Here is a 14728-nt window from a genome sequence, read left to right on the forward strand (position 1 = left end):
ATCTGTTTAGTCACATATTTGTGGTGGGCAGTCCTCCTAGCTTCCTCCTAACTCTCAAAGTTGCAAATCAACTTTTTCAGCATATAAAGACAATATTGTTGTTCAGTCTTTTTAGACGAGTTGGATTCTTCCTTTTAGGGGTACTGTGTACCTGTGCATATATGTGGCTGGCCTGAAGATTGTGATCATGCTGAAGAACTTTCCAGAGTTCAGAATTACAGATCATGAAAGGATTGGTGAGAACCCCATATGGCAAGACAAATGATGATGGTTGGTCTGAGGTCCAACTTGGCTGTAGGAACCACTAGAGAGTTGGGGGAAGCAGGGAAAAAAATGAGTGAATGACCAAGGATCTTTGGCAAAGTCACTTTCCACATGTGGGCAAATATACTATCAGCATCCCTCCTTCCCCTTATTCCCTCATGTTTCACGTGATTCATCCTCACAATCACACACAAACACAGGATCACATAACCCGATGGGACAGTGCAGGGGCACAGATTGCCCAAGTATCAGTCTCATACAGACACACAAGCTCCTGGGTTAGGAGAAACAGGAGACCCCAGAAAGGAGAAAAACTTGTTTTATTGCAGTCCTCAGAGACAAGAGTCCCATATGAAGGAGGCAGATCAGTTGGTTGCCTTGGGAGCAGGCAGGGGTAGGGAATGACTGACTCCAACATGAAAATGGTCTAAAAGTAAAATGGATCCTTGCTGGAGAGCAATGACAGGGTCCCTTCTGGTCACTGTGTCAGAGATCGGGAACTCCGGCTTCTGAATTAGTATGAGGAGGAGGCCTGCGGAGAGCAAGAGGGAGGGACTCTTGTCCTTCTGGGTCCTCAGCGGTTCACAGCACTGAGGAGATGGTCCTTGGAGCAGAGGCGGGTTTAGCTCCTGTGGTTTTTACTTCAGCAAGGACCACTTAATTTGCTCCTTGGCAGACTGTAGAACCTGTTTTGGTGGGAAGGGGGAGGAGGGAGAGAGAACAGAAGGAGAGAGGAGGAAAGTCAGTCACCCAGTGACCTTGGGCCCCTTTGCTCTCCCTGCATGTACTAGGGGAGAGGACACCGCTTGGCCTGAGTTGCCACAGAGCTGGCCCTTAGCCACTAGGTGGCAATAGCATCTACCTGGTCGTGGTGGGAGGGCCGGGGGCCGGCGCACGGGGGCAGTTCAAACTCTGGTTTTCTAGCGCTGGTCCGGACCCAAAAACTAACCCATCCGTCCCGGCCCTGCCTGGCAGTCCAAGGTTCCCTGCCACCCGCTGACACGTGGGCAAAGGGAGTGGCGCTCCGTCTCCCAGCCCCCACCGCGGGCGTAGCAAGGCCAGAGGGAGCCAGGTCCCGCCCACGCCGGGGCCAGCGCCACGTCCAAGCCGGAGGCAAAGCCAGGCGGGGGCCCGGCGGGGGCCCCACCCCGGGGCCGCGGGCTAGTGTCGGCCTGTCCGGGCAGTCCGACTCCGTCCTCGGGGAGGGCACCCGGCCGGCGGCGAGCCTGGCGCTGAAAGCGTCCGCAGCCCACTCCAAGACAAACACGGGGCTGCGCCCAGCTCAGCGTGGCTGCGGGACTTGTGGAGACAGGCTCCCTTTCCTACAAACGCTCGCAGACACGCCTGCCCCGGCGGCTGACCTCTCCCCTCCATCCCCGCTCTGTGCGGGCCGCGGCGTGCCCTGAAGCCCCGGCCCGAGACCCTCCCGCAGTCCGCCTCTCTCCTTCGGAGCCGAGGCTTCCCAGCGCGTCTCCACCTGGAACTCCCTCGTTTTAGTCTCCGCCCCTTCCCCAGGAATCCCCCTCACTGAAGGAACTAGGTCCTCTCCGTCCCTCCCTGGCGACAGCGTGGAGCCCTGCTGAGCCGCCGGCTTCAACCTACCTCTGTGCACCCCAAAACCTACCCGAGTCAAGACAAGGAGGGGGCCCCGGGACCGGGAGGGAGCCTCGGGACCGGGAGGGGCCCCGGGACCGGGAGGGAACCCCGGGACCGGGAGGGGCCCCGGGACCGGGAGGAAGCCCCGGGACCGGGAGGGAACCCCGGGACCGGGAGGGGGCCCCGGGACCGGGAGGGATCCCCGGGACCGGGAGGAGCCCAGATAAGCCGGGGGAGTGTAAACTGTTGCAAGCTGCAGTGGGAAACATGGGTGCCAAACCTGGGGCCCAGCAAGAGACAGAAGGAGCAGCAGCGTGTCTTCCGGCCTCAGTTACTGCCGAGGGGGGTAAGGTGTTAGTGCGTGACTGGAGCAGGCTTCATGCAGGCAGGATTAGTCTGGGTAGAAGGACCTGTGGGCGTGGACCGCAGAGGATGGCCAGATAAGCAGAAAGTTTGTACCGCTGGAAACCAGTTGGGACTACAGCTGGGGAACCCCACCTCCCCCCCAGAGCACGGGGCGAGTGTGGCTGACTTGGAAGAGCCCAATGTTAGGCGCGTGAGGGTGAGTGAGAATAAGGAGCTAGTGGGGAGGGTGGGGAGCAGTATAAATCCTTCTACAGGATCCAAGAGTCCGCAGCCATAGCCATGAACTCCAAAGGGCAATGGAGAGGAAGGCGGGAAGGAGGTTCCCTCTTCAGTCAAAAGGAGAGAGGGGAGTAAAGGTCTCATCTAGAAGGATGAGATCAGCAGAGGAGATCAAGTTCTTCTCATCCTTCGGTGCCTTCTGTGATGGTCTTTCTTCCCAGCCCCTCCCCCCTGCAAGTTTCTGGGTCTGCCCCTTCCTTCCTCCCCTTCCTCAAGCTAATCCCTTGGAATACTTTGTCCAGCTTGGATTCCAGGGCCCAGGGTGCCTACCTGGGCCACACTCTGCTCAGACAGGCCGCTGTCCTCCACCTGTGGAGAAGCAAAGCCAGTGGCGGAAGGAGTGTTAGAAAGAGTGGGGCAGGTGCACGGGGAGGGAGCCGGGGCTGCCTGTCTCCCATCGAGTTAAACCCCGAGATGGTGCTTTGGCAAATGAGGCCCCTGGATTTCTCCTGATATTTAAGGGAAGGAGTAAGGAAGAAAAATCTCAACTAACTAGACTAGGTTAAATGACTTTTAAAGTCAAGGCAATCAGGTGACTTTAGAATCATGGAAGAGAGAGGAAAGAATCTTAGAGACCATTTAACCTATTCCCCATTCTTTATAGATTAATAATAACTGACAGTAATAATAATGGTAGCTAGGTGTTGCAATGGATGGAGCACCAAACCTAGAGAGAAGACATCTTCTAGAGTTGAAATCCAGCTTAAAAAATTTTTTTAATTAACACAAAAAAAGAAATGTAGCTTCAGATACTGAGCAAGTGACTTAATCCTGTTTGCCTCAGTTTCCTCATCTGTCAAATGGGCTGGAGAAGAAAATGGCCAAACCATCTAAGATCTTTGCTAAGAAAACCTCAAATGGGATCATGAAAAGTCAGACATAGCTGAAAACAACTGAAAAACTACAACAACATAGATCCTTAAGTTTTAACACATGTAACTCAAACAATCCTCTGAGATGATTAACAAAAGGATTACTATTCCCATTTTATAGAGGGGTACTGTCAAACTGAAATAGAAAAGAAGGTCATTTAGAGGTAGCTAAGTGGTCTAGTAGATGGAGTACCAGCCCTGAAATAAGGAGGACTTGAATTCAAATATGACCTCAGATGTTTATTGGCTGTGTCACCCTGGATAAGTCACTTAACTCTGATTGCCTCCCAAAGAAAAGGGAACCACCAATCTGTGCATAAGGATTCTTGCAAGCTGCATGTCAACTTAGTTTTTAAATGTAATGTTATTTATGTGTTATTGTATATTTTTTATTTATTTTGTTAAATATTCCCTGATGATATTTTAATCCGATTCTCAGCCAGGCCTAATGTGACTTGCCAATGTTTTGATGTGTCTGCTCTAGACCCAAATTTGGTGGATTTCCTATTACAAATAGATGCTTTTCTTAGAGGACATGGTTTATAGCTCTTTGACAAAGAGCACTTCCTCAGAAAGGAGGACCAAGTATTTATAGTTCCAAAAGAGTTGGGGTAAGTAAGTAGAATTTAGGGGAAAGATCTTTCAGTTATTAGATCTTTCTCATTCTTCTTTCTAAAATATCTTACCTTCTCTACCTTCCTGGCAGACCCAAATCAACCACCCCTTAAGGACCAAGTCAAACGTCCAGAGTGTCTCTGGTATGTTCTGCCCTTTCAGGTGCTGGGTACTCCAGTACTCAATCAGGAGAGAGAAAAGGAATTGGGGAAGGGGAGTAAGTTTCCAGCCCCACCCACCTACTACCCTGTGTCTCAAGCTAGGATAAAGAAGGGAGAGCAGAGATCCTTACCCGGAAGTTCACTTTCTGAATCACCTGCTGAGGATCATTCTCCAGAATCACACTAAAAACAAAAATGACAGAAGAAAAATGGTGCAAAAAATTATCTTCCCAATTTTCTCTCCATTAAAATGAGACCAGAGACTGACTTGATTTTCTGTTTGTGTCCTCAGTACTTAACACAGTGCTTTGCATATAATAAATTCTTCATAAATTATATTCTTTCCTCTCTTTTCTTTTTCTTTCCTTCCTTCTTTGTTCTCTATTACTTCTTCCCTTTTTCTTTCCTCCTTTTCCTTCCTCCCCTCTTTCCTCTTCTTCACCCTCCCTTCCTTTTCTTTCTTTCTTTTTTCTTTCCTCTTTTCTTCTCTCCCTCCTTTGCTTCCTCCCTTTTTTCTTTCTTCGTTCCCTCCCTTCTTTGCTTCCTTGCTTCTCAAAACTCAAGTGAACACCTCTTCCTGGAAGCCTTCCCCAACTTAATTGAACTGGATTGTCTTTTCCCTCCCATCCCCATCCTGGCTCAGCATCTACTTCATTCATTCAGAACTGGCACTAACAATTCACACACTGTGATTGCCACTGAGTCATGAATGATAGCTAACTTTCAAGCTGGCTAAGTGCTTTATACCCATTAACTCATTAGAGGAAGTATAACAACTCTGACAAGCAAATAGCCCTAAAGGTATTCCCATTTTCATTTTACAGAGGAGAAAAAGGATTCTGTGAGAGACTAAGGTTCTTAGTCCCATAGCCATTGTCAAAAGCCGTATCTGAAGCCAGGTCTTCCTGACTTTGATTTAGTACCCTATGCTACCCATGCTGCCTATAAGATAGAAATATCACAATTTTTAAAGTAGTAGATAGAGGGGATCCAATCGCAAATTCAGTTTTTTTTTAAAGCTACTAAATTAAGAGCTCTTTCATAAATTATATCTTTAACCTCTACAGGCAGCTAGCTGCCACAGGAAATAGAAAATTCAGAAAGATAAGAGTTCAAATCCAGTCTCAGATAATTATTAGCTGTGTAACCCCTGGAAAAATCATTTAATCTGTTTTGCCTCAGTTTCTTCCATCATAAAAACTACCTTCCAAGGTTAGTGTGAGAATCAAATGAGATAATTATTATAAAATGCCTAGCACATGGTAGACAATTACTAAGTATTTATTCCCCTTCCCCTCCCCCCAGTCCAGCAATAAACTCCTGTACTTGAAAATGTACTTGGAAGGGCTCTGATGTTTACTAAACATTTTTATATAATTAAGTCCCCTAGTGAGCTATAATTTTTTTCCATCCATTTTCCTATGTTACTTATGAGCATCCTACTTTTGTCTTCAGTTCTAATATATGCCATCCTTGAAAGTATGATGTTTAATCATTTATTTTAAAAAATAATTTTAATACCACACAATCAAAGGAGGCAGCTGGCAGCTTGGTTTCATGGAGAGAGAAGCAGCCTCAGAGTCAAGATGGGGGTTCAAATGCTCTTTCTGACACATGCTGGCTGTGTGATCCTGGGCCAGTCATTTAATTTTTTCATTTTCTTCAGATGACTTTCTCAAACTATAAAACTAAGGAACAGATGCCATCATCATTGATCTCCAGGAATGCCCTCATTGGAAGTGCTCTGTACCTGTGAAATCACCGGTAAGTCTAAAAAAATTAAAGACGTTTGACTGGCCTTTCTCTTGCTTTATTCCAAATTACTGAGGCTTTACTCTGTTCATTTGTATTTCTTTGAATATCAGATCTGACACTTACTAATTGTATGATTTGAGTCACTTAACTTATTTGTGTTATGTTTCCTCATCTGTAGTGAACTGGGGTATAATATCAGAAGATTCAAGTTTCACCTTAAGCACTTAGCTGTGTGATGCTGTGCAAATCAGTTAATCTCTCTGTATCTCAATTGCTTCATTTGTAAAATGAAAATATCGACTTTATGGTTTGTCTGTGTTCCTGTGGTCTCTATGATCTTGCAGAATTGTAAGATAAGTGCTTTGTAACCTTTATATATACATGTAGGTTACTCATATTCCTATCTATATATATGAATGTGAATTATTTTCTTTATATAAATATGAGTAACTGCTATTTGTTTTTACTTTCTTTATTGTGTTATTTAAACAAATTGTGTAAATGTTTGTGTCTATTGCATAACATCTTTCCAGGCAGCTTATGCATTCAGGCTGATAATAGAGTATTCCCTGTACCTTGACATTTAAGAAGCTCAAGTCATTTTCTTTGATTACTGTATTCTGATTTCACAATAAAGTTTACAAGGCCTTCCACTCCCATCTGGTGAAGACAGGGATTTTCCTCATGCCAAAAACACCTGGCCATTCTCTTTCAGAAATCCGCCCTCTTAATGAAATGCCTCCTCTTTTCCAAAGAAAGACTGGGGTTTCAAGGAACATCATCTCTACTCTGTATTGCACAAGTGTCTGTTATTCTTCATAAGGACTCTGAGATTTTTTCTCAGGGAATGGGAAGAGTCTGTGTATAGAATATTTTATACTGTCTAAAAGGCTAACAACATTTTTGGCCATTTTCCAGTTATTTGTACCAATATTGGATGGCCACAATTTAGATAATCCCCAAATAGTGAATAATCCAAAAAGTCTTTTATTCAATGTTCTAATCTGTTGTTTTTGTTTTTATCATATTTAACTTCCTAGATATTTTTGACCTTGGCTAATATTAAAATTAGACTGAATTTGGCCAATTCCAATAGACTTGTGATGGAGAAAGCTATTTGCAGTCAGAAAGAGGACTATGGGGATTGAAAGTGTATTACAACATAGTATTTTCACCTTTTTTGTTGTTGGTTTACTTTTTTTCTTTCTCATGTTTTCCCTTTTTGATCTGATTTTTCATGCTGTGCAGCATGATAAATGTGAAAATATATATAGGAGAATTACACATGTTTAACATATATTGGATTACTTGCTGTCTAGGGGAGGGAATAGGGAGAAAAGAGGGAGAAAAATTTGAAACACAAGATTTTTTTTATTAAAGTTTTTATTTTCAAAACATATGCATGGGTAATTTTTCAACATTGACCATTGCAAAACCTTGTGTTCCAAATTTTCCCCTCCTTCCTCCGTAATCCAATATATATTATACATATTAAAATATATGTTAAGAACACAAGATTTTTGCAAGGGTAAACATTGAAAGCCATGTTTGCATATATTTTAAAAATAAAAAGCTATCATTTAAAAATAAATTTAAAAAATTAAACAATTCTATGAGCTCTAAGTAATGTAGGAAAATAAATGGAGCTCATGCCATACATTTGGAAAAAGCTGACCCAGGATTTACAAATAACATGTAATGTGGATAACTGACAATGATCCATATTGATCTAGGTGTGTTTTAAAATCATAATAATTCACATTTATATAGATTTGGACGAGAGAGGTAACAGACAAATGATTTTACCCATGTAAGGAACATATAGCAGGGAAATTTCTTTTACCAAAGTAGCTCAACAACTTATCAGCAATTTATTATCTTAGGGTTTCTTGGAGCCTTGAGAAGTTAAGTCACTGGTTCAAGGCTGGTGACTATTAGAAATGAAACTAGTGGCGTAAATTGGCCTTCTATTCATAGGCTGCTTCTCCAGTAGAACTTTAAGTCTACAAAGTCTCACACCCTCTGTGAAAGCTGTAGCTCAGAACATTATCTGTATGTCACTACATGAATATTCGTAACAATTCCTGTTCATGGTGGCCTCTTTCCCACCTGTCCCCTACTTACCCGCCATCCACGATCTCATCCACCACCAGGAAGGCTCCATCCATGTTCTCCACCAATGAGCGTTTCTCTATGTTCCTCCTGAAGGCAGAGTCAGACATATGAGCTACCTCCCACTTCTGGCAGGGGATCATGGGCTCCCCTAATAATTACCCTCTCCCAGAAAACACAGGTGCTCAGGGGTTGGAGAAGGAGTGGGGAGTGGGTACGGCAGGAGGGAGAATGAGGAATTGGTCTAACTATCCCGATCCTGTGGTAGAACTTCTTTATCTACCCTCTCTCTCACTGCCCAAACCTTCACTTAAGGTGGCAACATCACATCACAATTATCAAGGGACTTAAATTGGGGGCAAGTCCACAATTGCCTTATAGTCTAAATGGCCATACCCTCTCAGCCTTCTACTAAAATAGCAGTCACAGGGCAAGGGGGCTAGAGAGGGGCAGTCACAGGGCAAGGGGGCTAGAGAGCATCAAGTCACAGGGCAAGGGGGCTAGAGAGCATCAAGTCACAGGGCAAGGGGGCTAGAGAGGGGCAGTCACAGGGCAAGGGGGCTAGAGAGCATCAAGTCACAGGGCAAGGGGGCTAGAGAGCATCAAGTCACAGGGCAAGGGGGCTAGAGAGGGGCAGTCACAGGGCAAGGGGGCTAGAGAGCATCAAGTCACAGGGCAAGGGGGCTAGAGAGCATCAAGTCATAGGGCAAGGGGGCTAGAGAGGGGCAGTCACAGGGCAAGGGGGCTAGAGAGGGACAGTCTAGAAAGGGGCAGTCACAGGGCAAGGGGGCTAGAGAGCATCAAGTCATAGGGCAAGGGGGCTAGAGAGCATCAAGTCATAGGGCAAGGGGGCTAGAGAGGGGCAGTCACAGGGCAAGGGGGCTAGAGAGGGACAGTCTAGAGAGGGGCAGTCACAGGGCAAGGGGGCTAGAGAGCATCAAGTCACAGGGCAAGGGGGCTAGAGAGCATCAAGTCATAGGGCAAGGGGGCTAGAGAGGGGCAGTCACAGGGCAAGGGGGCTAGAGAGGGACAGTCTAGAGAGGGGCAGTCACAGGGTAAGGGGGTTAGGAATGAGAACTAGAGGAGGGTTCTCTTCCCAGTTTTGCGCACTCGAGCTACAAGAGCATTAGAGGAAGGCACTTTCTTGGTGTAGAAGGTTATCTGGAGGATCACATTGTCAGGGCTCGGGGAATGGCTTTTTTACCTCTTGGTGGCCACAGGTGTCACTTACCGTAACACGTGGTTCAGGGAATCAAACAGGCAGGTAAGGACTGACATAAGCATCAGCTGGGTAGGGGGATGAAAAGAAAAAGAGACTAGACTCAGTAAGACCAAAGAGAGACTTCAAACACAATACATCTCTGTTGGGGATAAATGGTTTTTCAATTCCTAAAAGGTGTTGGGATGACCCTGAGTAGGCAGACCTTAGTAAAGAAGGGAATGGCTTCACATCTGAGTGAAGCTAGATTACTGTATGAAGAAAGAGCACAGAATTGCCTTTTAAGACAAGAAAATGATAGGCAAGTAACTAGGAGAAATCAAGCCTCGTTTCACCCGGAGGCAGGAGCATGGATGAGTTTTCAGGGTCTCTTTTGGCTCAAAGATTTCCTGCCATCCTGTAGGCTAGATCTGCCCCATGAAGGAAACCAAGACTCCACTGCCAGATCCTTGGAGACTCCCCCCCCCCCCACTCATCTCAACCCTCTTTCCAGACTTTTCACTTTGGTGCCCTCGCCCCCAGGCCCTTGTGTTCACCTCATTTTCCTGGGATGAGCCCACGACATACAGGAAAAGGTCAATGCTGCTCTTGTAGACAATGGTCATACCTCCAAAAAAGGCAATCTCACCTGAAAGAATATGGAGAGGGAAGGAGAGGACATTCAGACTCCCTTCCCCAGGCCTCCACCCGCCACAGATGGCCGGACCCTGCCTTACTCATCCCATCTCCAGCTCCTAAAGATCTTTCTTTGGATCCCAGTGCCTGGCGTAAACAGTTACCCCTTCTGCATCACAGGACTTAGGGGCACAGTGCCATGAGATTTGGAAAACTCATGTAAAAAATTTGGTCCTCCCTTGTACCAGAGAAGTCTGACTTTTTTCCTTTTCCTTTCCTAGAGTGTTTGCACAGTATGTTACCATAGAATTTGGGTTAATATGATACAGTAATATATATATATATATATATATATATATATATATTTTTTTTTTTTTCATAGCTGAGTTTCTAAACTTTTTCTATGTCATCTGCTGCCGACTTTCAAATACTATCTGTGGCTTCCACAAAATTCCCAATTTAATTTTTTATGCCGGCCTATGATATATGCAAATTTCCATGGGTAAAGTTGCAATGTGGAAAGGATAACTGTAGTACATATGGAATAAATATTTACTAATTAACAGACTATACATTTCCCACAACTTCCTTTCTTCTCCTTCATATTTTCCCAGGCTGGGTCAGGGAAACTTTTGTGAAGGCTGAGGTACAAGCCTACAGCCCAGATATAAAGGATGGATGGGGCACTCTACAGTCTAAAAGTTTTCAGAGAAAAACTGGCTCATTGGGAGCTAGGCTAAACATAATTTCTGCCCTCAGGGAACTCCAAAGGAGAGGAAGTCAGTAGGTAGGAAAGAAAGAACTTGGAGATACAAGGGAAACCTCTGGACATTAGTCTTAAAGTAACAAGAGAGCATGGGTGTTGAGTGGGTCAGGAAAGCTTCTGTGAAGAAACAGCTGGGAGGGCCATGGGAAGGAAGGGAGGGAGGGTCAGAGGCAGGGAGCAATCACCCCGGGTCTCAGAGGTGGGAAAGGAAGTAGAGAGGAGACAGGGTCAAATTTTGCAATGTGTGGGGGGTGGGGAAAGAGGCAGAAGTGGGTTAAATTGGGGGGCAACAAGGGAAATACAATCACTTACTGTCAGTTCTATTAGTCTTGTTGAAGACATTTTTCTCAAAGGCTTTCTGCTCCTTTATGGAGGGGAATGTATCATCATAGTACTAGAGAAAAGGGAGAAGAGATGACATCCTTGTGCAGTAGTGGGGACTATTACTGGCTGAGCAGCAACAGTCAGCGAGCTGGAATCTCTGAGCCACCTCCCTACAGAGTCCCCTCTCTTATGGCTCTCCAGGTCCCTAGGGTCTGTCTAGAGCAAACACATTCAGCAAAGCCCCACCCCACCGACACAATTCCAAACAAAATGATTATAAAAAGAAAAGTATTTGTTTTTCAAGTCTGCTGTCTTCTTTTAGAAACAGCAGGAGGTCAGTCAGCAATTTGGTTTTCTTTTAATTGTCCTGCTCCTTTGCTTGGAGGGCCAACCTGATTTAGACTACACTGGGGACACAATTGCCACCATTGGTGTCTGTGCTGCTTTTGGTCCAGAAAAGATGGTCTGGCCAGAGTCTGGCTTCTTTTAAGGAACTCAACTCCTAAAGAGAATTTTTCCAGAGGCAAATCTCACCCAAGTTTTCAAGGGCTTGTGGTAATTACTGGAGCCTTCCGGCTCTAGAATCCAGAGCCTCCAGACTTGTAGTTGGGGTCCGGCCTCCTACACTTTACTAATTTCATGAAATTGGGCAAATCACCTCCCCACTTAGTATCCTTATCTTAATATATTATATCTTATAATATATTATGTTAAAATGGAGGGTTTGGGCTAGCTGATCTCAAAGGTCCCTTCCAGATCTGATACTTGGTTTAGCTGTTCTGGGAGGGGAAGCTACCCATTGGGGCAGTTTGGCACCAGGCTAGGGACCTTACACAACTTCCCCTTTGACTTTATTCAAGGTGGGATAGAGAAACTATGGCCTGATCTGATAGTTTAGTATGATGTGTCCGGGAAGACAAGGAGCCTGGAATGCTTAGATCAGGTATTCAGTTAACAATCTGGGATAAGAAGAGAATCTTGGCCAAAGAGACTCACAGACTTGAGTTATTTTTCCCAGCATGCTGTTTTGTATGAATTTACAATGTCAGCTTTAGGGTCACCATTCATTTTTTAACAGGGGATTTGCGTAGTCAGATGATAAATGGAATAACATTGATAGAAAATACTTATTTTTTTCTTTTCCCCCAGAAAGGAGCTATAGGGAAAAAAAAATGTGGTATTTATTTACCATGTCTGGATGGAACTTTAGATCCTAGGCTAGTGCAGAGGACCTAGGTATATATAAATCTAGTCTCAAATACTTACTAGCTGGGTCTCACGGCATTCCTCTGGGGCTTCAGTTTTTGCCTTAAAATTATAGGGCTGTACTAGCTGGACCCTTTCATCTCTAAACCTTATGATCCTATGATTTGTTTTCAGCTACAAAGGGCTAGATACAGTTCAGCCTCAATTAGCTGCATGTACATCTAGCTTGTGGATTTTCTACAAATACAGTACTGAACCAATGGACCATCTGCTTCACTCCCTACCCCGTCCCAGAAAGTTTTGAGGGCACTGTCTGCCTGGAATACAAATCCATTTAAATATTATGGAAAGTAAAATATAATTGTTTAATAATCCAAAAATTTATTCCAAACTCCAGAGTGAGCAATTTGGAGGATACTTACCCTGCTAACTGGCACAACTATATAAGTGATTTTTTTTTTTTTTCCCCTAGCTAGGTCATGACTCTCCTCCAGCAATAAACACATAATGCAGACTTGACTGAGAGATAATGTGGCAAGATAGATAAAGCAAATTAGTAATCAAGATACCTGAGTTCTAATCCTGCTTCTGCCCCTAACTAACTGGGTGAATCCCCTCTCTAGGCCTTTGGTAGCTTTTGTCAAGAGCAGAGGGAGGGACTACATAATTTCTAAACTGTTCTGTGATGTTAGGGCTGTTTGCTAAGTTACAGATAGCGAAGATAGCTTATTTGCTAGATTTAGGGCAAATGGGATTGCTGAGTTCCATTTATTTGTGTCTTCACTTCTAAATCTCTAGGAGGCTGAACACAATGTTCATTTCCACTAGTAAATGGAAAGGGTGGAGAAAAGATAAGACTCTCTTCAAGGAGATACTTCAGGGTGAAGACAATCCAAACTGAAAATCTGAAAGTGGAAGAGGGTGGACCTCTAATAGAACCTATGCTGAGATATCATGGAGAAGGTTTAAGTGTCTTACACTGGCCTAGAGTGCAGGGGGCTCTCCTGTTTGTCTTTCTGAGCCTTATATTTCCAGGGACTCTTTGACTAGCTAGGGTAGGGGAGGTTACAGGGAAGAGGAGAGGAAAGGGAGTTACCTTGGCCAGAAGCCGTTGTCCATCATTATCCAGGATGAAAACTGCTTTGACAGTGTAGAGAGATGGTTCCTGCAACTGACCCCCCAAAAAAGTAGAGTAAGCTGGCTGAGGAAAGAAGTGACCCTCAGACCTATTTATTCATCCCACTGACTGAAAAAAAGGATTCCTCAGGCTTCAACGGATCCCTTTCATGGAGATCTAGAGTATTCAACTCAGCTCTTCTGAGTTTCCTCACTCTCTTAACAACTGAACACTCCGCACCCCCCCAAGACCCACCCCCCACTATCTGCTGAATTTCCAGGCAGCTTCTACTCCCTGTCTCAGAGGCCAAGGCCTGTTGCTGGGTGATCCCTTTCCGTGCCGAAGGTCCACCCAAACCCAAGTTCTGTCATGCACTGACTGCTCCAGAGTCTAAGTCAGAGTGTATCACAGAACCTGGGTCGGGGAGACTGATGGGGGTCCTTTTCTGACTCCCCCCAGCAAAACCTTCTCCCTACTGCTTCCAGAGCTTCGGGATTTGATCCAGGGCTGGGATCCACATTCCCAGAGAGTTTGGGAATGTCAGTCGTTTGCAGAATCCGACACATCCCCAGGACTGGATCTCGGAACTTGATCAGGAGGGGCAGCTTTCCTTCTCCCCAACCCGACCCTTCATCCCCTATCAAGTTGGCAGCCTTGCTCTTCCCTTTCGGGTTGCTAGACTTAGCGTGTCCCCCCGGGACCCCCCGAAAGCAACGAGCACTCAGGCTTTTTCCCAACAGCTGTGCCAGGCGCATTGCTCACTGTGCCCACACCCTGCACCCCCATCCCAATCCTGAATCGATCTAGAATCCCGGCCAAGCCCAGATCCAGAACCTGTCCCGTGAGTACGGAACAGGAACTCCTAACTTTTTTCCTCTCGTAGCCCAGAGCCCGTTTCTTCCTCGGGCTCAGCGCCCCGCGCGCCCTCCCACTCCTTCGGACCCTTTCCCACCCCCGCGCTCCAGCCCGGACGACGGCAGTGGCCGAAAGTTCCTGGAGCTGCACCCTGGCCGCCGCCGCCCTTGAGCCGGGAAGTTGTGAGTTGGCCGAAGCGCCGAACTCTGCCAAGCGCGCAGCGTACCCGCAGCCCCGGGGGTTCCGTGGCCCCAGCGCCCGGCGCCGTTCCCCCCCGGGCCGCCGCCGCTACCTCCGCGGCGGCCCCCTCCCCTGGGTGCGGACGTGGCCAGGCCTCGGGCCGCTGCATTCCGCTCGGATCCGCACTGACAGCGCCGCCCGGCTCCGGCCCCGCCTCCGCCGCCCGCCCCCGCGGGGCTGGCCCGGCCCGTCCTGGCCCTCAGAGCCCCGAGTGCAGAGCGCAGAGCTCAGAAACCAGACCTCGGAGCTAAGCACCCCCCACTCCTCCGCCCCCCGCCCCGAGGGGATTGCCAGCAGGAGAGGCAGGGAAGAGCCTCTCTCATCTCTCTGTCTCTGTCTGCCTCTGCCTCTGTCTGTCTGTCTGTC

At 46.4% G+C, this 14728-nt stretch overlaps 1 protein-coding gene across 3 annotated transcripts; it reads right to left on the reverse strand.

Moving 5' to 3' along the window:
* Nucleotides 1-566: 566 nt before the first annotated feature.
* On the reverse strand, nt 567-14486 carry COPZ2 (COPI coat complex subunit zeta 2). Of its 3 annotated transcripts, XR_007953291.1 has the most exons (10): nt 14349-14486; nt 13247-13321; nt 10933-11014; nt 9776-9867; nt 9252-9307; nt 8033-8110; nt 4285-4336; nt 2776-2814; nt 2141-2270; nt 567-950 (listed from the first exon to the last, which is right to left on the reverse strand). XR_007953291.1 is itself a non-coding variant. In XM_051994714.1 (9 exons), the coding sequence occupies exons 1-9, from the start codon at nt 14469-14471 to the stop codon at nt 903-905; spliced, it is 645 nt and encodes a 214-aa protein (XP_051850674.1). In that variant the 5' UTR covers nt 14472-14486; the 3' UTR covers nt 567-902. The 3 variants fall into 3 exon arrangements, 2 of the variants coding, with proteins under 2 accessions (XP_051850674.1, XP_051850675.1); XM_051994714.1 differs by lacking the exon at nt 2141-2270; XM_051994715.1 differs by lacking the exons at nt 2141-2270; nt 2776-2814.
* Nucleotides 14487-14728: the final 242 nt, after the last annotated feature.

This window comes from Antechinus flavipes, chromosome 4 (genome assembly GCF_016432865.1).
Source record: "Antechinus flavipes isolate AdamAnt ecotype Samford, QLD, Australia chromosome 4, AdamAnt_v2, whole genome shotgun sequence".
Taxonomy (NCBI): Eukaryota; Metazoa; Chordata; class Mammalia; order Dasyuromorphia; family Dasyuridae; genus Antechinus; species Antechinus flavipes.

What these genes read in the sequence shown, in the direction of transcription:
- COPZ2 (XM_051994714.1), bottom strand. Translation starts at nt 14,471, where the DNA reads ATGCAGCGGCCCGAGGCCTGGCCACGTCCGCACCCAGGGGAGGGGGCC. An exon ending in TCCCTGAACCACGTGTTACG is followed by an intron (nt 8,111 to 9,251) that starts GTAAGTGACACC and finishes CTCTGCCTTCAG; the next exon opens with GAGGAACATAGAGAAACGCT. An exon ending in CTGAGCAGAGTGTGGCCCAG is followed by an intron (nt 951 to 2,775) that starts GTAGGCACCCTG and finishes CCACCAAAACAG; the next exon opens with GTTCTACAGTCTGCCAAGGA.